This window comes from Microcaecilia unicolor, chromosome 2 (assembly GCF_901765095.1).
Source record: "Microcaecilia unicolor chromosome 2, aMicUni1.1, whole genome shotgun sequence".
Classification (NCBI taxonomy): domain Eukaryota; kingdom Metazoa; phylum Chordata; class Amphibia; order Gymnophiona; family Siphonopidae; genus Microcaecilia; species Microcaecilia unicolor.
Window position 1 is genome coordinate 70,887,247 of NC_044032.1, and position 26,790 is coordinate 70,914,036.

General features: G+C 42.8%; 1 protein-coding gene across 1 annotated transcript; it reads left to right on the forward strand.

The window, feature by feature from the left end:
* Positions 1-1,450: 1,450 nt before the first annotated feature.
* Positions 1,451-11,415, forward strand: LOC115462093. The gene is made up of 2 exons (XM_030192132.1): positions 1,451-2,237; positions 10,924-11,415. The coding sequence occupies exons 1-2, from the start codon at positions 1,862-1,864 to the stop codon at positions 11,148-11,150; spliced, it is 603 nt and encodes a 200-aa protein (XP_030047992.1). The 5' UTR covers positions 1,451-1,861; the 3' UTR covers positions 11,151-11,415.
* Positions 11,416-26,790: the final 15,375 nt, after the last annotated feature.

Sequence of the window (26,790 nt, forward strand, 5' to 3'; positions counted from 1 at the left end):
TCCAACACACCCCCGGGAACTTTGATCATCCCCGCGACGGACTGCAGTTGGGGATACCCAAAATCAGCTTTCAATTATGCCGATTTGGGCGACCCTGAGAGAAGGACGCCCATCTCCCGATTTGTGTGGAAAGATGGGTGTCCTTCTATTTCGAAAATGCCACTGAAAGTTATTCAAAGAGGTCCTAGGGTTCTTTAGCTTGGAAAAAAGATGGCTGAGAGGAGATACACTAGAGGTCTACATAATCCTGAGAGGTGCAGAATGGGTAAGAGTGAATTTATTTTATGTATTTATTTTTTACTTTTTCCAAAATACAATATAAGGAGCTGCAGCAGGAATCTAACCCAGATTGCCAGAATCAAAGTCCTCTGCACTAGCCATTAGGCTACTCCTCCACTTCACTTGTGATCTGGATTGGCCACTGTTTGAAGCAGGATACTGGGCTAGATGGGCTACTGGTCTGATCCAGTATGGTCATTCTTATCTTTTAGGGTGTCCATAACCATAATCCACAGGTGCAAAGGTCTTCTTCATGCTGTGTCATGTTAACTCACCCTAGCAATGATATCCTGGCTGCCAGGCCTTTCTTGATTATAGGCAACCTGCTTCTTGTGAGCTGTACTACACACATCTCACTATTTGTTTTTTAAGATCATCTACTTTGCAGTCTTGATGGCAAATGATGTTTTTTCTTTGGCATATACCACTCCGGCTTGCAATTTTATGGTTAGAACTAGTCCTTGACCCAGCAGCCCCAACTAGCACATTGCAGTGCTTACGTATTTCTCTCACAAAGAGCCTGAGCTCTCCCTGTGCGAAATTAGCTTTGCATAAATTGGCGGCCCTGCGTTGAGATAGGCTGTAGTTTCCATGAACACACGCACTTATTTTGTAAAGGCACACATACTTTACTAGTAACTACGCACACATGTTTTCAGTCAACAAGTGCTCATTATTTTGGTCTACATAACTATGTAATTGGCCCAGAAATTGTGTACCATAGCTGCACTATCCGATAGCACTAAGGTGGTCTGTAATGATAGCAACCCCCAATTTGTTTTTCAATGCACATCCCTATTAATTGGTATTGAGAATGGAGCTGAAATCTTCTTCAAAGTACTAGAAAGTAAAAGATAATGAAATAGACTGGACTTATGTAGTAATGAATATTTTTTCTAGATGTTCTGTCACATACTGAAAGAAGTCCTCAGGAAAACAGATCCCCGCCTTAATTACATTACTGTATACACAGGTTTCCAGCTTGGCTTTTATTGCTCTTAGAAGAGCATGAGAAATAAGCCACAATACAATGAGGCTATTGAAGTCTGGTTACCAAGGGATTTTTCAATTCAGTAAATGTAAAACATCCCCTTCAGCTACTGAGCAACAGAACAGGAAAGTAAACAGTTCAGCAATTAGAAACTAAAACAGAAACAGGCAATTCATCGGATCTCTGGGTTCATGTTAAATTGTGTGACTTTTACAACAAAAGAAAATGAATGTAAATTAGAAGAATGGAAAATATATATCTGTTAACTTTTCCTGCTACTAAGCTGGTACTACGGACATAGCACATAGGATTCACGGTGGTCACTGCCTATAGAAATGAAGCTTATCTTTGGATTTCTGGGTAAGTGATCTCAACAATCCTGCTGAAAGAAAAGTTCTGCCTCCGGCAGATTATTGGTGCACACACAAAAGTCTTAAAAGTAATCTCCAGGTGCATCATGGCTTTCTCACTTAGCATCGTCTTTTAGTAAAAGAGACAAATGAAAATTCTGCACCATCCAAGATACCGATGACATGACTGTTGAATAGTTTTGCTACATAAAGAGATTTCATCCATGCTTATAATGACAGTATGAAATATATGTATCCCTCTGTCTGTGTTGTTTGTGGAATTCCAGTTTCTGCTGATTCTACAGCCTATGGCTGGTCAGATGGTCTACAGGACCTGACTCTAGTCTGCACATCTGTCTTGCTATCAGTTCAATATCCTCAGTATACTCAACAGCAACTGGAGGAGAAACTCAGAAATGGGAAGATAAGTCAATCTTTTGAAACTCTAAGAAGAAAACAGATTGCAGAGAAGACAACACCAGAAATGTATGAAAAAGACAATGAACATTTTTTATCCCAGAACCAGTTAGCAAGGGCCAAGAGAAGCATTATGCCTGACAAGCCGCATGAATATTTCTTTAAAGACTTAGCACATCTGCAGAAACAACTGGTTTCAGGTAATTTTTATGTTCCTATAGAGGGTTTAATTTTATTTTCAGGCCTATTTTCGAAAGAGAAGCGCGCCCATCTTTCGACACAAATCAGAAGATGGGCGTCCTTCTTCCAGGGTCGCCTAAATCGGCATAATCGAAAGCCGATTTTGGGCGTTCTCAACTGCTTTCCATCGCGGGGACGACCAAAGTTCACGGGGGCATGTCGGAAGCATTGCAAAGGCCGGACTGGGGCGTGATTAACACATGGGTGTCCTCGGCCGATAAAGGAAAAAAGAAAGGCATCCCTGATGAGCATTTGGCCAACTTTACTTGGTCCATTTTTTCTTGAAACCAAGCCTCAAAAAGGTGCCTGAACTGATTAGATGACCACTGGAGGAAGTCGGGAACGACCTCCCCTTACTCCCCCAGTGGTCCCTAACCCCCTCTCAACCTAAAAAAAAAAGCTGTAAAAGTATTTTTTGCCAGCCTCTATGCTAGCCTCAAATGTCATACCCAGCTCCCTGACAGCAGTATGCAGGTCCCTGGAGCAGTTTTAGTGGGTGCAGTGCACTTCAGGCAGGCGGACCCAGGCCCATCTCCCTCCCACCTGTTACACTTGTGTTGGTAAATGTGAGTCCTTCAAAACCCACTGTACCCACATGTAGGTGCCTCCCTTCACCCCTTAGGGCTATGGTAGTGTTGTACATTTGTGGGGAGTGTTTTTTTTTGGGGGGGGGTTGGGGGGCTCAGCACCCAAGGTAAGGGAGCTATGCACCTGGGAGCAATTTCTGAAGTCCACTGCAGTGCCCCCTAGGGTGCCCAGTTGGTGTCCTGGCATGTGAGTGGGACCAGTGCACTACGAATGCTGGCTCCTCCCAGGACCAAATGGCTTGGATTTTGTCGTTTCTGAGATGGGAGTCCTCAGCTTCCATTATCGCTGAAAACCGGGGATGACCATCTCTAAGGACGACCATCTCTAAGGTCGACCTAAATGTTGAGATTTGGGTGTCCCCGACTGTATTATCAAAATGAAAGATGGACGCCCATCTTGTTTCGATAATACGGGTTTCCCTGCCCCTTCGCAGGGACGTCCTGCGAGGACGTCCTCAGGAAAACTTGGGCGCCCCGTTTGATTATGCCCCTTCACGTAAACGTTTTATTGAAAACACATGTGCACTTATAGAAACATCGTTTCAACATCCTTGTCTGTTTCACCAAGAAGCACTGCAACTTTAGAACCTCATTAATCACTTTTTCATTTTGAACTTTTACCCCTAATTCTATAAAAATCACCAAAAATTGCATGTAATTTAATTAAATAATGCACTAATTAGCACCAATAATTGGCTTTTTATCAAGCAATTATTGGCACTAATTTGATTTCATTGTAATTTATGCATATAAATGTAGGTGCACGATCTACGCTTAAATTTTATGGGCAAGATTTTTAAAAAGGGGCGAAGAATTGGGAGGGTAATGGGCAGAATGGGGGCAATCCTAGCATGTGCATTGTTATAGAATAAGGGGAAATATGTACCTAATTTAGGAAGGTACATTTGCATCATGTTTCAGTTGGTGCAAATGGTCACACCTAAAGTTAGGCACAATTCGTGGGTGTCAGCAGTATTCTATAAACCACGTCTAACTTTAAGCGGGTTTATAGTATGCTGCTTTTCTTGGTGCCATATATAAAATTCACTCCTTACTGTTTATCTCCCCTCCCTTATCTCCCTTCTTCTCCTTTCCTATCCACCTTAACTCCTTAGTACCACACCATTAACCATGAGCTGCTATGTTTTTTAATTTAACTACCTTGCTCTCTTTACCTCCTTCCCCCTTTCACCGCCTTCCCCTACCCTTTCATCTTTCCCTTTCTCCCCCTCTAACCCTACCTTTGTATCACCAACCCTCCATTAATGCACGCTTTGGAGGGGGGGGGGGGAAGGAGTGCAGGGACATTCAATCCTCTAATACCATCTCTGCAAGCCTCCCTCTTCTCTCATAGTAATTTTTATCTTCAAAGGTAATTCAGAATATTATTCCTGATCCGGGACAGAAGCATATCTATATAGTATTCCCAAACCTCCAGAAATACCCTCCTCCAGCCCAAAGATAGACCATTCACATCTGCTGGTGCACCATGCTCTTCCATTGCTAAAATGAGAGAGCCTTTATCAATAACCAGGCCCCTACTACTACTACTATTTAGCATTTCTATAGCGCTACAAGGCATACGCAGCGCTGCACAAACATAGACGAAAGACAGTCCCTGCTCAAAGAGCTTACAATCTAATAGACAAAAAAATAAATAATCTTCTCCCCTACCAGCCAAGCCCTCCAAACCCATAATTTTCTTTCATTCCCTGGAATACCCCCGCCTCCCTCCCCATAATGTGAAACACTATTACCTTAGGGTTCATTAAAAAAAAAATAAAAAAAGAATCCCTAATACCCAAAACTCCTGCACTTTGGCGCAACTCCAAAACATGTACCCTAGTATCGCCCATGGTGTGGTAATGTTTAATTTTAATACCATCAAGTCTTCATTTCAGTTGTTTGTCTACTGCACAACTTAGATTTTGATTTAGAGATATTGATCTGGTGTTAAAACCAGAAATAATATGAAAAATTTACAGCTAATGATAACAAAAGTGATCCATGGTCACTGATCCTCCCCTCCCGGGCTCCCCCCCCCCCCCCCTCCCAATCCCTAAGTTGACAACAAAATACCCTTCAAAGTGAACACTGTGTTACTCTGTGCTTCTGTCTTCCCATCCTCAGCTGTGAGAACTCCCATATAATGTGGATTTGAGCCCCCTTCTCACCCCCTACCATTTCCCTTCTTTGATCAAGGGTCTCCTGGACCCTGATTCACATCCCAGGTCCCATACTCCAATAAACCACCCCTTCTGTGATTTTTATCTGCTAGGTAGAGAGAAGAAGGGGCACTCCTGACTTTTCATCTGAATGCTGGGACAAAGGAGTATGACTTCTGGTGTAATTTTTAAACGTGAAACCAATGAGGCAGGAGGCCTGAGTGTTGCAACTGAAGAATTTAAAGAGGTATTCTGTGAGAGGGAAGGTATCAAAAGAGGTGCATGAAGGCCCCAGAGCCCATTCATTATCAGGATGTTGAGAAGAGGGCAGGGAGTAGGAAGAGGCCTTAGGCACACAGCTTTGGGGGTTGTCGGAATACCGGTGGGGAGATAAACTTTCAGGATTAATTTATTGTTTGCGAGGGAGGAGAATGAAGTTGAGAGAGTGTGAAGGTCTAGGGGGTTGTCAGTATTCACTTGGGGGGTGGGAAATAAGCCCCCGTTTATCCTTGGTATTCATTCCTGTGGGTACAAGGACAAGTCAGAGCCCTACCAGTTAATACTTGAATTTAATAGCACCTCATGGGCAGGTTAGCATAAACTGGATAGCTTAATGCAATTTGTTTAACCTTTTGGGATAATAATAATCTGCTTTGCATGCATTTGTGTGTTTCTAGAGGCTTACCATTTTTAGCGGAAATTTTTTTTTTTTTTAGGTACTAAGGCGGGAAGTTATCAATGTGTGCTACCATTAAGACAGGTTATTTACTATTAACATGGGTTATTAGTTATTAGATTTCATTGCATAAAATGAGATCTGTGCTAAAATAGATTGAGTTGTGGTAAAATAGCCTATAGTAATGGAGGCTCACATTGATAACTTCCCCCCCTAATGGTGCTGCAAACATGTACAGTATATTACCAGTAACATGTGAAATAATATTAACACAGATTAGAAAATGGGCCCCTGAAGGCTGTATATCTTCTCCAGTAACTTCCTAGTGTATTAATATTAACATGAACCAGCATATTTTAGTAGAATCAGATATTTGCCTGTAGTTCACACAGAGGCAGTTGTGCTGAAATCATGCCCTCAACATCCCCATTAACTTCAAACAAATGATGGAGTGAAACGTACTCTGCAAACACAGGGGTCCTTTTACTAAGCTGTGGCAAAAGCTGGCCTCAATGCTCCCTTGCATTGTTTTTTCCCACGAGTAAGGCCATTTTTACCACAGTAGTAAAATGGCCGATTTTTCATTTTTTTGTATTAATGGCCATGCACTAATGTTACTACCATTATAAAGATTACCGCACGAGCACTTAATGTCACCTATTTGGTAGGTAGTAACAGGGGCATAGCCAGACCTTGAAGTGGGGGGGGCGGGGCAGAGCTCAAAGTGGTGGGGTCATATTTCGGCCCGCCTCCCCGCTGCTCCCCCTGCCGCAATGCCACATACCTTGGCTGAGGGGGTGTCCCCAACCCCTACCAGCTGAAGCATTTCTTCAGCGCTGCTCTCCGTTCATTGTCTGCCCTTCTTCCCCTCACATGGCGCATGCTCGATTTTAATGAAATTGAGTATGCGTGAAATGTCACACATGCTCAGTTCCACTAAAACCAAACATGCACGCAATGAGAGGGAAGCAGGGAAGACAATGTACAGAGGGCAGCGCTGGAGAAATGCTTCAGCTGGCGGAGGTTGGGGACCCCCACCAGCCAAACCAGGGGGCCTGGATCCATTTTTGGGGGGCCCAGGCCCCCGTGGCTCCCCATAGCTACACCACTGCACAGCTCATGTGATAATCCTGCACTAACCACTTAATGTGCGCTAATGTAGATACACTACCTGATTAGCACCGGAATGCCCACTGTTTGCCCCCCAGACACGCCCCCTCAAACAAAAATTAAAAAAAAAATTTAGCACACAGTTAGCATGCACACATTTGGCACTTACCAGAGGATGCCTGAGCGTTTCCCACAGTACCCCATTTTCAGCTGTGTTAAGCACACGTGTATCACCTAATACATCTTGGTAAAAATCCTCTTAGTACTTTATTCTCTGTAAGTATTCTTTTCTTTACAATATACTGTATAGTCTGAGCATAAAATTCAGTTAAATACAGTGGGGTTAGAAATTTCTAGGTTAAATTTACCTTCCACCCGAGCATCCAAACTAGAAAAGGTAGGTAGCCTCACAGCTTCTTAAGCATAAACATTGCCATACTGGGACAGACCAAAAGTCATTCAAGCCCAGTATCTTGTTTCCAACAGTGGCCAAAACAGGTTGCAAGTACCTGGCAGGATCCCAAATGAGTAAATTGCATGCTGCTTATCCCAGGAATAAGCAATGAATTTTTCCCAGGTCCATCTTAATAATGATGAATGGACTTTTCTTCCAGGTACAAAACTTCGACTGTGAGTCCACTAGAGACAGGAAAAATACCTAATGTTTTATGATCACTATGGCCCAGGTGGGTACCTTCTCTGACATTAGACACATTTTCCCCAGCACCAGATCCAGAGTCACTCCTTCACTCATGGGATCCATCACCATTTGTCTGAGAAGAGCATTTTGAAGGGCATCCACTATCTCCCTAATTCTTTCCGATTCTCGCTAAGTGTATTGTGGTACGTGTAAATTCTAAGTCACATAGTTGAAAAGGGGGCGTGGATATGGGTATGGAATGGGCAGGGCATGGGCATTTCTACAATCTAAGTGTATTATTATAGAATACATCCACGCTGTGCCTAATTTAGGTATTAGGATTTATGCCAAATAAAACATGGCCTAAATGGATGCAACCTAATTTGGTTGCATGGAGAGGCGCTCGGCATATTCTATATACCGCATGGTATATAAAATTTAGGCATACTTTAGAGAATATGCTTAGGTGTATTTTTTTACCGCGCAGATTTTTCAAGCACCATATATACAATCTAGCCCAATATAACCAGCTATGAACCGGCACATACCTGGTTATGTGCTGGCTTTGAACCTGTCAATTTTTTATATGTTGATTTTTCTAAAATGCATGTTTATGCTGCATGTACCTATTGCATAAACATCCATTTCTCCTGTATTTTTAGAGCAAGTTTTGTTCTAAAATACTGGTGAAACTTGAAATGTACTGACCTGCACATCCCAATTCCTACTTCTAAATTGGGGCTGCACATGCCTTTATAAAAGTTAGTGTAAGTAGCTGAAATTGTGCCTTGAATGCAGGTGTGGACATTTAAGCCTTCCCAAGAGCTTATGCATAAGTATGTGCATAGATTAACATATCTTATAATCAATATGTGTAATTATGAACTCTGCCCCCATGCCATCCAGACGGCACCCCTAGCAAAGCTTACAGTAAAAGCATGCAGATTCATTCCTTGTGCTACTTTATTAGTCATTCTGCATATGTATATTGCCACATATGTGCTAAATTGAATTTATAAAAATTACCCCTACACTGTGTAAAATAGTTTATTTAAATGCTATATGTTAATATGTAATTCATCTTAGAGGCTGACCGAATTTCGATTCCAGTTTTGGTAATACATGCTGACCTTTCTTCTTTTGGATCGAGTCTTTATCGTTATCCAGAGATCCCTATATCCTTCAGTTATCTTATCTACAGACCCTTCCCTTTCAATAGAAGTTGCCCCTCCTCCCATACCCCCTCGAGTACCTTCTCCCCCCCCCCCCATCTGTTGGCCCTCGTGGGCTTATTTTACAATCAATGGTGGTCTAGGAGTGTAGTTGGGGCAGGAACAATCCCCAGTTACTCCTGCCTATACCGATTCTGCTCTCAAGATGGCTGCCCTAACTGGAGCTTGCTCCTGCCCTGACTACAACACTTGACTACCAGGGATTGTGAGGTAGTCCAGGTGGGTGGTGGGGGGAGCTACTCTTCGCATTATTTTTATTTGTACTGCTATTGCAAGTAATGCAATTATGATCTTGCACAATAGTTTGTATGATAAATAGAGTGCTCCAAATACATGCTTTTGACACAAACTTTTAGCAGGAGTTTGTCTTTAAATTTGGGATGATAAGCTCCTTAGGAACTAACCTCTCTGTGGAGTTATGATGTCAATTGTCCCTCCAAGTGTGGGACAAGGCAAAGCAAGATATTTGTGCATGCAACTCAATTAGTTAACAAGTCAGGCAGCGTCAAAAACTACCACTTTACAAGCAATTATCGATGCAAATCGGTATTAACTAGAATCCATGCGCAGAACTGTCCAAGCGTATTCTACAATGTGATGCGCCCAAATTCCAAGCTACACAGCTGAAAAGGGGGCATGGAATGGGCAGGTCATGGGCATTTCCAAAATCTGTGCACACCGCCACAGAATATACCCAGTCCACGCCCAATCTAGACATCAGGATATACACCAAGTTTTACCTAAATGTGGTCGCAGACAGTTACGCCACGTAAAACATTGTGTAGATCCTGACGCCTAAGTTGATTATTTCTAGGATAAACAGCATAAAATCTGTTGTACTGTTCTGGAATCTTGCCAGGTACTTGTGCTCTGGATTGGCCACTGTTGGAAACAGGATACTGGGCTTGATGGACCTTCGGTCTGTCCCAGTATGGCAGCGCTTATGTTCTAAGGTGGACTGGAGGCAAAATAAGGCAAGGCTGCAACATTAGCAAATACTAGGAAACTTGTGTTGCAAAGGCAGTGAAAGAGAGGGCATCACCTCCCTACATAGGCTAGGGTCATGATGTCATCAGCGGGTGCCTGCTCTGCTTTCCTGCTGCTGCGCCTTTAAATAAGTGTTCCTGGTGCGCATGTGCACCTAAGCATCCAGCGCTGGAGTGGCCTACAGACCCGGCGCAACATCCCAGAACACCAAAGGTAATGGTGCAGGCAGCCTGCCGTACCAAGAGGGCCGGCTGAAGCCCTGGAGGATGCCACGTATCCAAACTTCCATGCCCCCTGAAGTCAGAAGGTGAGCCAGGGTGCAGAGCATGGTGGCGGCCATGACAGACTATTAGCAGTGTTTTTTACTGATATTATGGTAATTTAAATAGTCCCTTTAAATGCTAGCCTATAGAACTGTAACAGAGACTTCATATGCTAAAAAAAAACTATTCCTTAAACTCCTTTGCTAAATAAGCAGACCAACTTAAAATACAGTCCCTGATGTTACTTATTTAATTCTAAGTGTACCTTTCCTCAAGTTTAAAAGCAATATTCCAGAAGATTCTTACCAATGAAGTTCTGTCCCTCTCTGGAAGTCCTCTCACAGCTCCTCTTCTTGACACAATATTGATATTCTGCTCTGATGCACTTAATGGTGTAGCTACAATGACAACACTAATGCAGTTTACATGTATGCTAAGAGCTGATCTCAGTGCTCAGTGCCCCAAACAGGAAACAAGTTCCAAACACAGTGACTACAGCATGTTTAATCATAGGTTTGCAGGCTTTTTCAAGATTGGAGAAATAAAAAAAAAAAACAATGATAAAAATCTCCATTCACTGCCACACAAACCAGCAGTAAGTGAATTAATGTGCCAAATGTCCAATAGTCACCCATTCATAAATGTGCATCTATAATTCAAAATCGCAACCTCAAATGTTAAAAAAAATTATAACTTACCTGCTATAATGGGTTGTGACATGCTGTCAAGGGATCAACGGATTTGGTACCCAAATTATAGAAAATGGCTGCACATTCAAACTTCACCATAAGTGTAAAGGCCACGTATGTTACCACCTGCATGTAACTGAACAAATAGTTCCAAGCTTCTCTGCTATGCTGCAGAGTTCAGGCGCAGATACAGCTTTCTGTATACTTTCTTCGATTTTTTACCTTTTCAAGTAAATAATTGCGGTTCACACTATGAAAAGGAACTAATAATGATTTATTTTCTATCCTGTTACTCAGGTGAAAGATCACAAGGAGTATCTGTCAGAAGAGGGACCAAACTTCTTCAAAGGAATTCTAGTTATCTTGCAGAAACTAGAAAGGTTCAGCACGTGGAAAAGAGAGTTGCTGCAAGGGAGGTGAAGCTTGGGCAAGATCCGCTATTGCCACCAATTTTAAGTGTTTGGGCCCAGAATGATGCAAAGTGCAGATCACTTAAGAATTTACGAAGTTGCACATTTGGTTAATTCATTTTGACACAGCAAAACAAAGCAGAAGTAGTCCATAGAAGGGGAAGATTCAAGTGTAACCACAAGTAGATTTATTTGAAATTGACCCGACTCAGCCAAGTTTCGGCATATAAGCCTTCGTCGGGGGTCAAAACTCAAAACCCTGCTCGGCACACAATTAAATGGCACGAATATGTATACATCCAATACCAATGCAAAATCAAGTACATGCTATACTGTCAGTGTCTCAACGCCATTTTGAAGCATATTTGATGTGTATTAATTTCTAACAGACTCCGGTCAAACATTAAAGAGCTTGAAAATGTTAGACTGCAAACATAAGAATTTTGACTTCAGTGAACAGTCACTGGCAGTGATAAAAATAATGCAAAATAACTAACTATATAAGACTGGATTTACAGGAAATCTATAAATATGCCCCTCCTCCCACACTCAATATTCAGTCTACAGCAGTCAGTGTTTTCTTAAATGCCAGCCGCCGCAGGCTTTTAATACCTAGATAGTCACACTGGCATCTGGCTACCAGCCGGCACTGAATATTTGGAATGTATTGGCCAGTGCTACATATCCAGGTACCTGGATAACTAACTACCCATGTAGAGTTAGGACAGCCTTTTTTCTGTGTTAACTTTATCCAGGCATTTGATTACTGGACTGAATATTGATTGAACTGAATAATCAGCAGCATTATCCAGATGATGTCATGGAAAATCTGGGGATGGTCAATGGAACTTATCCAGGCAGAAGCCATACCAATGAACTTACTTGACCATTTATAGAACATGCGTGTAAATGCCAATTATGTCAGTATTTACATGCATATGGCACATGTAACTGCTTGTGCCCAGTTATGGAATCACCCTGTTAGTTATCTTAGTAGAGGACCAAATTCAGTTCCAGGACACTTCAGTTTGTAGCCATTTTAGCTCAGCCACTCAAGAAAAGGTCTGTATATTCTATCAGAATCTATCCTGTCACACTATTAGCTTGGGTTTCCTCAAGGGAATTTATGCTATATGGAAAGATAGTATTAATAGAGGGATGTCATGTGCTATCAGCCCTTCAATGTGGCCTAGAAAAAGCCAAAGTAATCGTAACAATCCCAGTAATCTGTGGAATAAAACACAATAGACTCCCCCATCCACCAAGAGGGCACAAACTCAAGAGATAAAACACTTATCTAGCTATACTCATATGAATACCCGAGGGGGAGAAGCAGCTGAGCTGGAACCTATGGTTATCTGTGCACTGGCCAAGGTACAAGGGAAAAGACTGGCCAAGTCCACACTGCTGCTGATTCCGCTGTTCGGAGTTCATTACGTGGTATTTGCTCTATTCCCAGAACACACTGGTGTGGAAGTGCGTCTCTATTTTGAGCTTGTGCTGGGCTCATACCAGGTTTGAACATTCCGAGTGTCTCTGCAGAGACCCCTGAGGAAGGTGTGTTAGCCGAAACACGGACCGTGTTGGGTCGTAATAAAGGTTTCTTTTGGAGCATCTTACCTTGATATGGTGACTGATCACTTGGCATTGGGTCCTTTCCACCCAATTTTTACTGTGTAATTGCAATTAGTGCCAATTAACACCAGTTCTAGCCTATTGTTGGTTGTTAGTGCCAATTAGCAGCTAATTAAACAAGTTACATGCATATTTGACACTACTAAACTAAGCAATAAGTAGTAAATTTACTACTACTACTTATCATTTCTATAGCGCTACAAGATGTACGCGGCGCTGTACACTTGAACATGAAGAGACAGTCCCTGCTCGACAGAGCTTACAATCTAATTAGGACAGACAAACAGGACAAACAAGAGATAAGGGAATATTAAAGTGAGGATGATAAAATAAGGATTCTGAACAAGTGAATAAGGGTTAGGAGTTAAAAGCTGCATCAAAAAGGTGGGCTTTTAGCTTAGATTTGAAGACGGCCAGAGATGGAGCTTGATGTACCGGCTCAGGAAGTCTATTCCAGGCATATGGTGCAGCAAGATAAAAGGAATGTAGTCTGGAGTTAGCAGTGGAGGAGAAGGGTGCAGATAAGAGAGATTTACCCAGTGAACGGAGTTCCCGGGGAGGAATGTAGGGAGAGATGAGAGTGGAGCGGTACTGAAACAAACCAGAGAAAATATTTATTCACTCAACGAGTGATTAAACTCTGGAATTCATTGCCAGATAATAGCAGTTAGCTTAGCAGGGTTTAAAAAAGGTTTGGCTGATTTCCTAAAAGAAAATTCTATAAGCCATTGTTAAAATGGACTTGTGAAAATCTGCTGCATATTCTAGGATAAGCAGCATAAAATCTGTTTTACTGTTCTGGGATCTTGCCAGGTACTTGTGACCTGGATTGGCCATTGTTGGAAACAGGATAGTGGGCTTGATGACCTTAGATCTGTCCCACTATAGCAATGCTTATCTTCTTATGGGTTATTCTATAATTTGCATGCACAACTTTGAGTGCTAAATGTAAAATTAAGACTATAGAATTAGAGTCATTATGACATAGTAAGCTTCTTACTGTGTCAACATAGTGCACATTAAAACATATTATTATATAGCATAGGGTGTAAGATGAGGTGGAACATAGATAAAAGTCATTAACAGGAGTTAGGCAGAGATTACGGGTGACTAACATGGAAAAATTCCATGAATAGAGGGAGGTCACTGGCATCTCATTTAAACACTGACACATATAAGACTGGCTGAATATGTTAAACAAATCTTTGCACCGTGAGTGTACCTGTGTCTTGTATAAAATACAGATGTACATCGCTACTGTGGCCCAGCTCCACCCAAACTATAGCCCAAAAATGTCTACATGCAGATCAAGTAAAAGCAGGTGCTTATCCCAATATGATATCTTACATTATTATTATTACATTTGTACCCCGTGCTTTCCCACATAATGCAGGCTCAATGCGGCTTACGTGGACGGGCATAATCGAATGCAAACGCCCATGTGTAAGAACGTCCATCTCCGAGAACGGGTCCGTGAAGGGGTGGGCCAAATCGTAGTTTCGCAAATACAGTTTGTACCAGGCAAATGCATTGGGTGTGGGCGTTTTTGAGATGTGGGCGTTTGTTTGAGCTGGGCGTTTTTGTTTTTCAGCGATAATCGAAACCGAAGCATCCCAGCTCAAAAACAACCAAATCCAAGGCTTTGGGTCGTGGGAGGGACCAGGATTCATAGTGCACTGGACCCCCTCACATGCCAGGACACCAACCGGGCACCCTAGGGGGCACTTTTAAAAAATAGGAAAAAACGTTAAATTACCTCCCAGGTGCATAGCTCCTTTACTTTGGGTGCTGAGACCCCCAAACCCACTCCCCACAACTCTACACCATTACTATAGCACTTAAAGGTGAAGGGGGGCACCTACATGTGGGTACAGTGGGTTTTGGGGGGGTTAGAGGGCTCCCATTTACCACCACAAGTGGTACAGGTAGGGGGGGATGGGCCTGGGTCTGCCTGCCTGAAGTGCACTGCATTACCCACTAAAAGTGCTCCAGGGACAGGACTTGTTGCTGCTGTATAACCTTGGCACAGCAGTTCACACCGTAAGACTAATCTCGCTGAAAACGTCCTTTATTTCAATAACCGCGTTTACTCACAGTTAACTGCAGATCAGAGGTTGTGCCCCACTGGCAACGAGTCTCCCTGGTACTAAGATTAGCAGTAGGTCAGAGCTGGCAGAATGGTGTACAATGCCCTCTTTCAGCAACATTCAAGTTAAGAACTAAGTTCTGTAACGTGGCTAACGGACCTACAAAAATGGACACTACCTCGTGGACTACCGGAAACAAAACAGGGCACACTCTGACCCAGTAAGCAGAGGGAAAAGCACCATGGGAGAAGAGCCTACCAACTACCAACATCGTGAGACTGTAACACAAGCTAGTGAAATTAAGGAGCCCAATACCCTACACCCACCGCAATGCAATGCTGATGTGACCCTGCAGTGCACCCGAGAGCCACATCTGACCCAGGGAAAGGCTGCTGTCATGGAGGTGGGTACAGAATTTGAGGGTGGCATAAAGGCTGGGAAATAAGGTTTTAGCAAGTGGTTTTCTTTTTGGTGGGAGGGGGTTAGTGACCACTGGGGGAGTCAGGGGAGGTGATTCCTGATTCCCTCCGGTGGTCATCTGGTCATTTAGGGCACTTTTTTGGGACCTGTTCGTAGTAGGTCTTGCATTTAATTCCTCTACAGTTGGGAAGGTGTAGGTTATAAATCTATTTCTATATATAAAGCATGCTTCACACATGCAAAAGGATTTACAAAATGACCCCATTCGTGCAATGCTCATCTCTTAGTGGTTTACTGTCTGCTATGGATGAACACCTGTTACTGAAACATAATTTTAATAATTGTCTATGTATGAAACTATGATATTATAATTGTTCTATTCATTTTAATAGGTTCTAAGTACATTTAGCATAATTGTTCCAACTGAAAATGGACATAAAATAGTTGATTAAATAATAAATACTTTCTAAGTAACAGATATAACGCAAACCACATTTTTGAATTGAGCACAATGCATCTGGATGACCTTTTCCAGATGCATAAATACCCAGTAGTTAAAATCTGGCCTAATTTCTTTGTGCTTTGTGTGCTGTTTCTCACATAGAATGGTTTTGTAATGTGATATGGTTTTCTACCTAGCAAGAGCAGATCAGCATGATGTGGTTTATGCCACAAAATGTCTTTCCACGGCAGGTTCAGCCAGTTTCTTTCAGTCTTACTACTGACCAGAACATCAAAATGTCAGGGTTGCTGAGTGAACAAAGCAGTATGGTAAAAAATCTTTAATAACTTATAGTTCATTTCCTATATAATAATTCTCACCTCCAACGTTCTGACTTGCCTGGGACCGTGGCTCATTTCGAGTTGGTCTGCTAGGCTCCGTAGATCAGGCTGACATCACCATAGCCATTATGATGTCAACTTCAGAACCCAGGGGGGAAAAAAACATGCCTCACAGCTGAACCATGTCCAGAGGAGGGTCGCTGGACATGGGTGGCTGGAGGATGGGCAGGGAAGAGAGGAGGGTCGCTGGACATGGGTGGCTGCAGGGGGGGGCAGGGGAGAGAGGAGGGTCACTGGACATGGGTGGCTGTAGGGGGGAAGGGGAGAGAGGAGGGTTTCTGAACATGGGTGGCTGCAGGGGAGCCGAAGAAAACCTTCCTAGCGCCCGTTTCATTTGTGTTAGAAACGGGCCTTTTTTACTAGCGATAGTATAAAAGTCACCTGTCCATTCTATTGAGCAAATGGGCATTCCCATGTGGCTCGCACAGCGTTTGTTTTAGGGAAAGGGAAATGGGACTTGATATACTGCCTTTCTGAGGTTTTTGAAACTACATTCAAAGTGGTTTACATATATTCAGGTACTTATTTTGTACCAGGGGCAATGGAGGGTTAAGTGACTTGCCCAGAGTCACAAGGAGCTGTAGTGGGAATTGAACTCAGTTCCCGAGGATCAAAGTCCACTGCACTAACCACTAGGCTACTCCTCCACTCAGTAGGAATGTCCATTTGCAGGGCTGGCTCGAAGGATAACGATGGCCTGATCCAACTTGCTTTAGTGGTGCCCCCCCCCCCCCATCGCATTGCATCCAGTGCCCCCTCCAACAGGTTTGGCATTTCTCCCTCCCATCCAGTCTCTCGTTCCCCTTCCTAGGTCCCTCTCCCTGCAAGTCCGGTACTTCTCCCTCACCTCTCTTACTCCCCTGCACTCCTGTCAAGTTTTTGTCAGTCACCGGTAGCAGCAGCTGCAGCATGACAGGCTTCCTTCGGCCAGCCCCTGGGTCTTCCCTCTGCCACGTCCTCAGTGGCGTACCTAGCGTATTTGACACCCGGGGCCGATCATTTTTTAACACCCCCTCCTCTATATGAAAATATTATTTTTAGTAATAATCCACGAGTCACACAACAAAGGTGTATCTAGGAAAGGCAGCATCTTAAACACTGCAGTGAGCACTAGAACATCAATACACCCATTGTAAAACTAACCAAGACATTAGTAAAAATGATCCTGCCAACATTAAACCATGTTTTTTTCACAAATATAGAACACCAATACATACTCACCAAGTATAGAATAAGTAACCACAAACTAAAATTAAACCGAACCCCCAAGAGACCAGATTCCACATAGAAAACAACACCACAGAAACAGTGATGCATGTCCCCTAGTACTGTGCAAAATATAAAGATAGCAGACATAAATTTGAAAAACTGACAAATACCAATCACCACTTTACAAATTAACAAATAGAAATAATAGAAAATAAGATAATACCATTTAATTGGACTAATACATTTTTCAATTAGCTTTCAGAGGACAAAATCTCCTTCCTCAGGTCAGTATAGTATACTGCTGTTACGGTCCTGTCCTGATCTAAGAATGGAGGTTTTGGTCTCTGAAAGTTAGTCAAAAATGTATTAAAATTAGTCCAACAAAAAGATCACCTTATTTTCATTTTCAATTTATCACCACAGCTACAATACTACTTTATTCTAAAGCAAGTAAATAAATCAATCTTTTTTTCTACCTTTGTTGTCTCTGGTTTCTGCTTTCCTCGTCTTCTCTTCACTCTCTCCCTTCTATCCAGCATCTGCTTTCTTTCTCTCTCCCTGTCTGCTTTCTCTTCCATCCACTGTTTGCCCTCTCCCCCTTTCCATATGGTGTCTGCCAGCTTTCTCTGCCCCTTCCATCCACTGCCTGACTTTTCTTTCCCTTCTATCCAGCATGTGCCTCCCTCTCTCCTTTTTACATGATGCATTCCAGCATCTCCCCCTCTCTCCATCTTTCTGTCTCCACTCTGTTCCCCATCCATATCCACCTTCTGCTTATCTCCTGTCTATTTGACTTTTTTCTCTCCATGTCCACTGTCACTCCCTCTTACTCCCTCACACTCCTATCCATAACCTCCCCTCTGTGTCTCTGTCCCTATTCCCCCATGTTCAGCATTTGCTCTCTGTGTCCCCATCCCTTCCCATGTTTTTCACCCTAGGACTCTTCAGCTTGGAGAAAAGGCGGCTGAGGGGAGATATGATAGAGGTCTATAAAATAATGAGTGGAGTTGAACGGGTAGATGTGAAGCGTCTGTTTACGCTTTCCAAAAATACTAGGACTAGGGGGCATGCGATGAAAATTTAAAACGAATCAGAGAAAATTTTTCTTCACTCAACGTGTAATTAAACTCTGGAATTTGTTGCCAGAGAATGTGGTAAAGGCGGTTAGCTTAGCGGAGTTTAAGAAAGGTTTGGATGGCTTCCTAAAGGAAAAGTCCATAGACCATTATTAAATGGACTTTGGGAAAATCCACTATTTCTGGGATAAGCAGTATAAAATGTTTTGTACTTTTTTGGGATCTTGCCAGATATTTGTGACCTGGATTGGCCACTGTTGGAAACAGGATGCTGGGCTTCATGGACCTTTGGTCTTTCCCAGTATGGCAATACTTATCTACTTATGTACTTATGCAGCCCCCTTTTCCTATTCCCCTGCCATTGCTTTCCTTCCTCTCTCCACCACCCTTTCCCCTTAGGTCTGGCATCGCTGTCTCTACCCCCTCTTCCCCTTAGATGTGGCATCTCATCCTCCTCTCTCCACCCCCCCTTTCCCTTTGGGCTGGCGGGCTGGCTGGCAGGCAGGCATCGCTCCCCCCCCCCCCCCCCACACCCGGACTAGTGCAGTATCGCTTTCCCCCTCCTCACTCCATGCCCACTCCGCTCCTGCATGCCTCCAAGTTTCCAGGCCCGCCAGCAGTGTCTCAGTGAAGAAAGTGCTGCCTTCTGCCTGCCCTGGAAGCACCCTCTATACAGCTTCCCATGTAGGCGGGACGCTGTCCAGAGAAGGCTTCCAGGGATGGCTGAAGGCAGCACTTACATTGCTGATGCTGCCAGAAGCCTCAAAGTTTAAAATCCTGCAGAGTTGGGCAGGCATAGAATGAAGAGGGGAGAGTGATACCGCACTAGTTGGGGGGGGGGGGGAGGACACCCATGCAGCGCAGCACAGCACCGCACTGCACCGGCCGGGAGGGGGAGGAAGACGTCCATGTCAGCACCCCCTCATGACCTGCACCCGGGGCGGTCTGCCCCCACCACCCTGCCCTCGGTCACCACCCAGGAAAAGGATCTAGATGTAATTGAGGCATATTTTCAAAGGAATTAGACTTACAAAGTTGCATAGTAAGTAACGTGAGTAACATAGTAGATGACGGCAGAAAAAGACCTGCATGGTCCATCCAGTCTGCCCAACAAGATAAACTCACATGTGCCATTTTTTGTGTATACCTTACCTTGATTTGTACCTGTCTTTTTCAGGGCACAGACCATATAAGTCTGCCCAGCACTATCCCCGCCTCCCAACCACCAGCCATGCCTCCCACCACCGGCTAAGCTTCTGGGGATCCCTTCCTTCTGAGCAGGATTCCTTTATGTTTATCCCACGCTTGTTTGAATTCCGTTACTGTTTTCCTCTCCACCACCTCCCGCGGGAGGGCATTCCAAGTTTAAGTGCTTTGAAAATTAGTGTTATTAGATTTGCCAATTCATGTTTTACATTCAGAAAATATTTAGCCTTATTATTTTTCTGATAAATGAAGTCCTCTTGGTTTTTTCTGTTATTTAGCTTCTTCTGTATTAATATATTTTTTGTTTTAGTCTTTGTAAATCACTTCGGGACCATTCTTAAGGGTAGAAGTGGTATATAAGACTATTCTATTAGAATTCTCTACTCAGTGTGCAGCAGTGGCTAAGAAAGAAAATAGAATACTCACCAGAAACTATTACAAAATTAATCAAATTCATTCTAACTCACAACTATTTCCATTTTAACAATGACATCAATCTGCAAATCATGGGTACTGCTATGGGCACCAGGATGGCACAATTTGCTAACCTCTTCACGGAAGAACTGGAAGAGACATTGGCCATTTTTTAGAGGCTTTTTACCCACTGTGGTAAAAATGGCCCTGGTGCGTGGGAAAAAGGCCCCTGCCACTGCCACAGGGCCCTTTTTCCCGCAGCTTAGTAAAAGGACCCTTTAGTGCAGTGGAGTGAGAACCAAGGGCCCTAGGCTCAAATCCCACTTCAGCTCTTCTTTTTTTTTTTTAATTGTGAGCCCTCCAGGGACAGAAAAATATCTGCTCTACCTGAATATATAAGATACCTGCAAGCCTGAAGGCTACTGAAATGGTGTACATTCAGGTACAGTAGGTATGTTTCTGTTCTTGGAGGTTTCACAATTAAAAAAAAAAAATCACAAACAGTTGAAGTGGGATTTGAACCTGAAGGAGGAGTAGCCTAGTGGTTAGTGCAGTGGACTTTGATCCTGGGGAACTGAGTTTGATTCCCACTGTAGCTCCTTGTGACTGTGGGCAAGTCACTTAATCCTCCATTGCCCCTGGTACAAAATAAGTACCTGAATATATGTATACCACTTTGAATGCAGTTGCAACAGAAAGGTGGTATATCAAGTCCCATTTCCCCTTTCCTTTGCTGTTCAACCCACTGCTCTAACCATTAGGCTAACCCTCTGCTCTGCATGGACATCTATGTGGCCATTTTATAAGATGGACATTTGTATGCTGCCACACAAACATCCATGTCCCTCGTTCCCCCCCCCCCCTTTCAGTTTTTTAAATGAGATTTCATGCTGGACATTTCCAGCACATGGACATCCATCTCCCCGGAGGGAGTAGAAACTATGAGAAGAGATCTCCAAAAATTAGAAGAATGGCCAAAGGTCTGGCAGTTAAAAAATACGTAATTACTTTAGGGTTCTATTAATGCTATTTGGTGTTGTTAAGTATACTGTTAAGATGGAGTATTACCTTTAAGGAAGAGTAAATATCTATAGCTGACCGGGAGTTATTTCAAGGAACATTTCACTAAGGAGGAAGGGAGGCAGGTTCAGTGCTATGATGGAACAGGGTTGCTGTGCCATACGCTGTCACCGTGAACAACGGTAAATTGGCACAATAACATATACTGAGTACTGCATATTTTAAAAAAACAAATAAAAATTGTAATGATTAGAAAATCATTCTAGGTTTGGTACATTTAGCACTGGTGTTAACAGTATACTGGAGTTAAAATTAAAGACCATAAAGAGCAGAGTGATGCACTTGGGGTGCAGAAATCCAAGGGATATGCACCAGATAGAAGGAGAGAGATTGATAAGCACAGCGTAGGAGAGGGACCTTGGGGTGATAGTGTCTGAGGATCTCAAGGTGATGAAACCATGTGACAAGATGGTTGCTGCAGCTAGAAGAATGCTAGGCCGCATAGAGAGGGGTATAACCAGCAGAAGAAAGGAGGTGTTGATACCACTTTACAAGTTGTCAGTGAGGTCCTACCTTTTGTGTTCAGTTTTGGAGGCTGTATCTTGCTAACAACGTAAAAAGACTTGAAGCAGTTCAAAGAAAAGAGACCAAAATGGTAGGGGGTTTGCATCGTAAGACATATGAAGAGAGACTTGAGGACCTCAACATGTATATCTTGGAGGAAAGGAAAGACAGGGGTGATATGATACAGACAGTCAAATATTTGAAAAGGTATTAATTTACAAACAAACCTTTTCCAGACACAGAAAGGTGTAGAACTAGAGGACATGAATGGAGGGGGGGGGGGGGGGGGGGGCGGAGAACGCAGGAATAATATCAGGAAGTACTTTTCACAGAGAGGGTTGTAGATACCTGGAATGCCCTCCCACGGGAGGTGCTGAAGATGAAAACAGTAACGGAATTCAAAAATGCATGAGATAAACACAAAGTAATCCTATATAGAAGGTATGGAGCCAAACAAGCTTAGCGGTAATTAGATGGCCACACCAATAACTGGAAAGTGAAGCCAGTGCAGGGTAGACTTCTACAGTCTGTGCCCTGATTGTGACTGGACAGATTCAGCTTCAGTAACTGGAGAAAAAGGCCAGTTCCAGGCAAACTTCTAATGTCTGTGCCCTGAAAATGGCAAGGACAAATCAAGATCAAGTATGCATATGTAGTATCATATCATAGCCTCCTAACCTCCACTCTCTTCCCGCATATGCATATGTAGTATGACCTCCAGCCCCTTAACCCCCTCTCTTCCCCGCACCCTCCCGTACCTTTGTTGGAGGAGGGAGTAGTCCACCTGGAAAATGCCCAGTGCCTTTGCAAACTTGTACTTGCAGTGCCAAAACACAACCGGTAAACTTTCACTTAGCTTTGAAGGACTTCCACTTAGCTTCAAAGTCTTTCAAAGCTTCAAAGCTAAGTGAAAGTTTACAGCTTGTGTTGTGACACTGCATGTGCAAGTTTGCAAAGGCAGTATTGATTTTATGTGGAAGTGGCAATTTTGAAAATGCAAATGCTATTTCTAATTTGGGAGGTTTTTTGGCCAATGATTAGACTAAAGTTTAAGACGCTACAGCATTCAGAACTACTGAAGATATGATTACACATGGTTTAAAGTGCCCATCACTCTGCAGCCTTCAGTCTTGACTGCTGAGTCCTCCATGCTATTATAAAAATTAGAAATTGAAACAATTTTGTGATTTAATTGAATTGAATGTATACTCTCCACTGTGTTTGTGGTTAAATTTTAACTTTTTAATGATCAATCGGATTTGACCACAATATTTGATATAAATGTTACTTAAAATCAAGACAGTGGCCATAAATAGCAATTCCCACTGTAGCCCCTTGTGAACCTGGGTAAGTCATTTAACTCTCCATTGCCCCAGGTACAAAAACCTTAGGGGCCTTTTTACTAAGCTGCGTAGGCACCTACGCACACCCAATACAAGCCAAGTCGGAACTACCGCATGGCCCAGGTGATAATTTCAGTTTGTAGGCGTGCCAGAAATTTTCTGGTGCACAGCGCTAACCGGGCAGTAATCAGCATTGTACATGCACTGACGATTATGCGTGAGACCTTACCATTAAGTCAATGGGTGTCGGTAAGGTCTCAGGCCCAAAATGGACATGCTCCAATTTTTATTTTGCCGCACATCCATTTTTGGCCCAAATAAAATGCCTTTTTTGCAGATGCACTGAAAAATGGACCTGCACACGTCCAATACAGGCGTCTACACCACCACAGGCCATTTTTCAGCGCACCTCAGTAAAAGGACCCCTTAGATTGTGAGGCCTCTAGGGACGAAGAAAGTACCTGTATATAATGTCTACAGCACTGCATATGTCTAGTAACACTATAGAAATGATCAGTAGTAGTAGAATGAGGGGGAGAGAGCACATGACATTCACATGATTTTCAGAGCAGAAGTACATTTGTGCATGGGCATTTGCACAGTATTGGAGCTGGTTCTGGGAACTAGCATCTAACACAGCAACATAGAGGGGCATAATCGAACGGGGCCGGCCATATAGATGGCCGGCCCCGTAAAGTGGCATACCCGACCGCATTATCAAAACAAGATGGCCAGCTGTCTTTCGTTTCGATAATACTGTCGGGGCCGGCCAAATCTCAACATTTGGGCCGGTGTTAGAGATCACCGCCATTGGTTTTTGCTGATAATGGAAACTAATGGTGGCCATCTCAAACCCGGCCAAATCGAAGCCATTTGGTCGTGGGAGGAGCCAGCATTTGTAGTACACTGGTCCCCCTCACATGCCAGGACACCAACTGGGCAACCTAGGGGGCACTGCAGTGGACTTCACAAATTGATCCCAGGTGCATAACTCCCTTACCTTGGGTGCTGAGCCCCCCCAAACCCGCTAACACCCACTCCCCATAACTGTACACCACTACCATAGCCCTTAGGGATGAAGGGGGGCAGCTAGATGTGGGTGCAGTGGGTTTCGGGTGGGTTTTGGAGGGCTCATATTTACTACCACAAGTGTAACAGGTAAGGGGGGGATGGGCCTGGGTTCGCCTACCTGAAGTGCACTGCACCCACTAAAACTGCTCCAGGGACCTGCATACTGCTGTCATGGAGCTGGGTATGACATTTGAGGCTGGCATAGAGGCTGGAAAAAAATGTTTAAAAAATTTTTTTTCAGGGTGGAAGGGGGTTGGTGACCACTGGGGAAGTACGGGGAGGTCATCCCCGATTCCCTCCAGTGGTTATCTGGTCAGTTCGGACCAAGCCTTTTTGAGGCTTGGTCCTGTAAATAAATGGACCAAGTAAAGTCGGCCAAATGCTCATCAGAGCCACCCTTATTTTTTCCATTATCGGCCGAGAGCGCCCATGTGCTAACCACGCCCCAGTCCCACTTTCGCTATGCCTCCAACATGCCCCCTTAAACTTTGGCCGCTCCTGCGACAGACTACAGTTGAGGGCAGCCAAAATCGGCTTTCAATTATGCCGATTTGGCCGCACCTGAGAGAAGAGTGCCTGTCTCCCAATTTGTGTCGGAAGATGGGCGCCCTTCTCTTTCGAAAATGAGCAAGACGGTAAATTTAGGTTCTAACACACAGCTCAAAACAAAATCACCCCTCCTCCAGAGCTATGAGTCACCAGATGCTATGTAACCAAAATTGATTGAATTAAGTCTCTGGCAGTGTAGATTCAACAGACAATTCTAATGAAAACAGACACCAGAATCAATGTAACCAGATTAAGTCACAGGTTTAAAACACTTGGCACAGGTTAAAGCACAGTTCCAATGAAAACACCTTTAAGACAATTTTGTTTGATTTCTATTGATTAGCATAAAAAGATGAAATCACTAGCACAGGTATTCAAAACACAATTCTCTAAAATCCCTTTAAGACAATACCAGCATAAAAATAACAAATCACAGTGCAATATAGGCAATAGGATAGAGACAGATAAGGAACTTATAGAGGTCAGACCCTCTGCAAGTGAAAGGGTGTGTTTTGTTGTTGTTTTTTCTGTTAATAGGATAGAATAAAAAAGGGGGTGAAATAGAATAAAGGAGTCAATAGTTTATCAGGAAGATATTAAGAAATATTAAGAGCAGGACACAGGTAACCTCAGTTACCAATCAAACCAAGTCTGAAAATGCCCAGCGCAGCTTCCAGCTCACAAGGTAAATCTGTTATCTTGGAAGCCATTCTCCTGGAATGTTTAGTATTGTTAAATTGAAAACTGCTATATAATCAACGAAGACATGAGGATTACATTATTTTGAGAACATTAAGCAATAAAATGGACATGAAGTCTGGAGACTTCTTATCCTAAGTTTAAATCTCTATTAAAAACTTTCCCTATCTCCAAGTCTTTTAGCTCCTCCTCCTAGTCCTGTATCCCTTCCTTTTCTTACCTCAATTATTTTTACATTGTAAACTGTATAGTTGCCTCCATGGATCACTTGCGGTATATCAAGTGCAGAAAATAAATAAATAAATTGGGGTGAGAATTTTTATCCTAAGATATATTTATGTACTAAAAGATAACAACTCTCTGATAATCCAACAGTTTTTTCCTGTTTGAATAGTGAAGTTTATGTGAGAAAATATTGATGGGGGAATTTTTCACATGGACTCTGTTCTAAAGTTTCCTCCTGAATAATTATATCACACTCCCCATCTCTTTCTTTTGTTGGGCTTTTGGTGCAGCTTCTGCAATGTTTTGATATTCTTCTCAGAGTTAAGGTCATGCTATCTTGATCCATTTGGAGGTATGGCCTCCAAAACTGGACCTGATACTCCTAATGAGGTCTCAACCTATTCAGAAGCACTTTTATTCCATTTTATACTAGTTATGCCTCTCCCTATGCACGCTAGCATTCCCCTAGCTTTGGCTAATTCCTTGACTATTTTGCTCATCAGGTATGACCACTTCAAGTGGGAAAAGGTGGGATACAAATGTAACAAATAATTAAAGGTTTATCTCCTTACGCTCACCCCCTGAGTTAGTGGTCTAAAGAAGAAATTATTAATCTTTACTTTAAAGTGGTGTTATTGTAACATTTTCTTTTTCTGAATTTCCTGTCAAGTGTAATAGCTTGTTATTTAATGAAAATGAATAAACAATACATTAAAAAATTAAAAAAAAGGTTTATCTCCTTATTAGTGTAAGTCAGTACCTCACCCTATTTCATAAGGCTTCTATGGATTTCTATAGCACAAATGTATGTCTTGTCATTTTTTAAAATTTGCACCTTACCTGACAACAACTTGACAACCGTTTGAGCTTTTACAGATTACTTCTTATTTTCCCTTCTTTCTCCAGAGTGGTATATTTTGGCTCATTTGTAGCTTACTTACTCCCATATTCTTGTTTTCTTGTGTTTTCTCACTTGTAATTTGTGTTTTGCATAGGTGAAGGCAGATGACGATTTTGCTGTATTGGTAAAGATTATTTTGCAAACAAAAGTAGTATAGTACTTAAATATTTAAGGAAAGTAGTCAGGACTGGGTTATATCAGAAGGATCTTGTACTTCTCTTAGTTTTGTTCAGGTTCTGCAGCAAAGCAAATTCTGCAACCTGTTGACAGAAAGCCACTTCCTCCACTAAGATCTATCTGTTAAGAAAATTAGGTTCTCAACCCTACATATCATTGTAAACACAGAGAGGGTAAACAAAATTGCTGTGTTGTTTTTAAACTCACAAAACTAAAAAGTAATGGCAGTGAAATGATAGAGAAGATGATTCTAGGGCCCTATTAGCAAACGAATTATACTATAGATACAGGCAGAGGAGTAATGCAAATATTTAC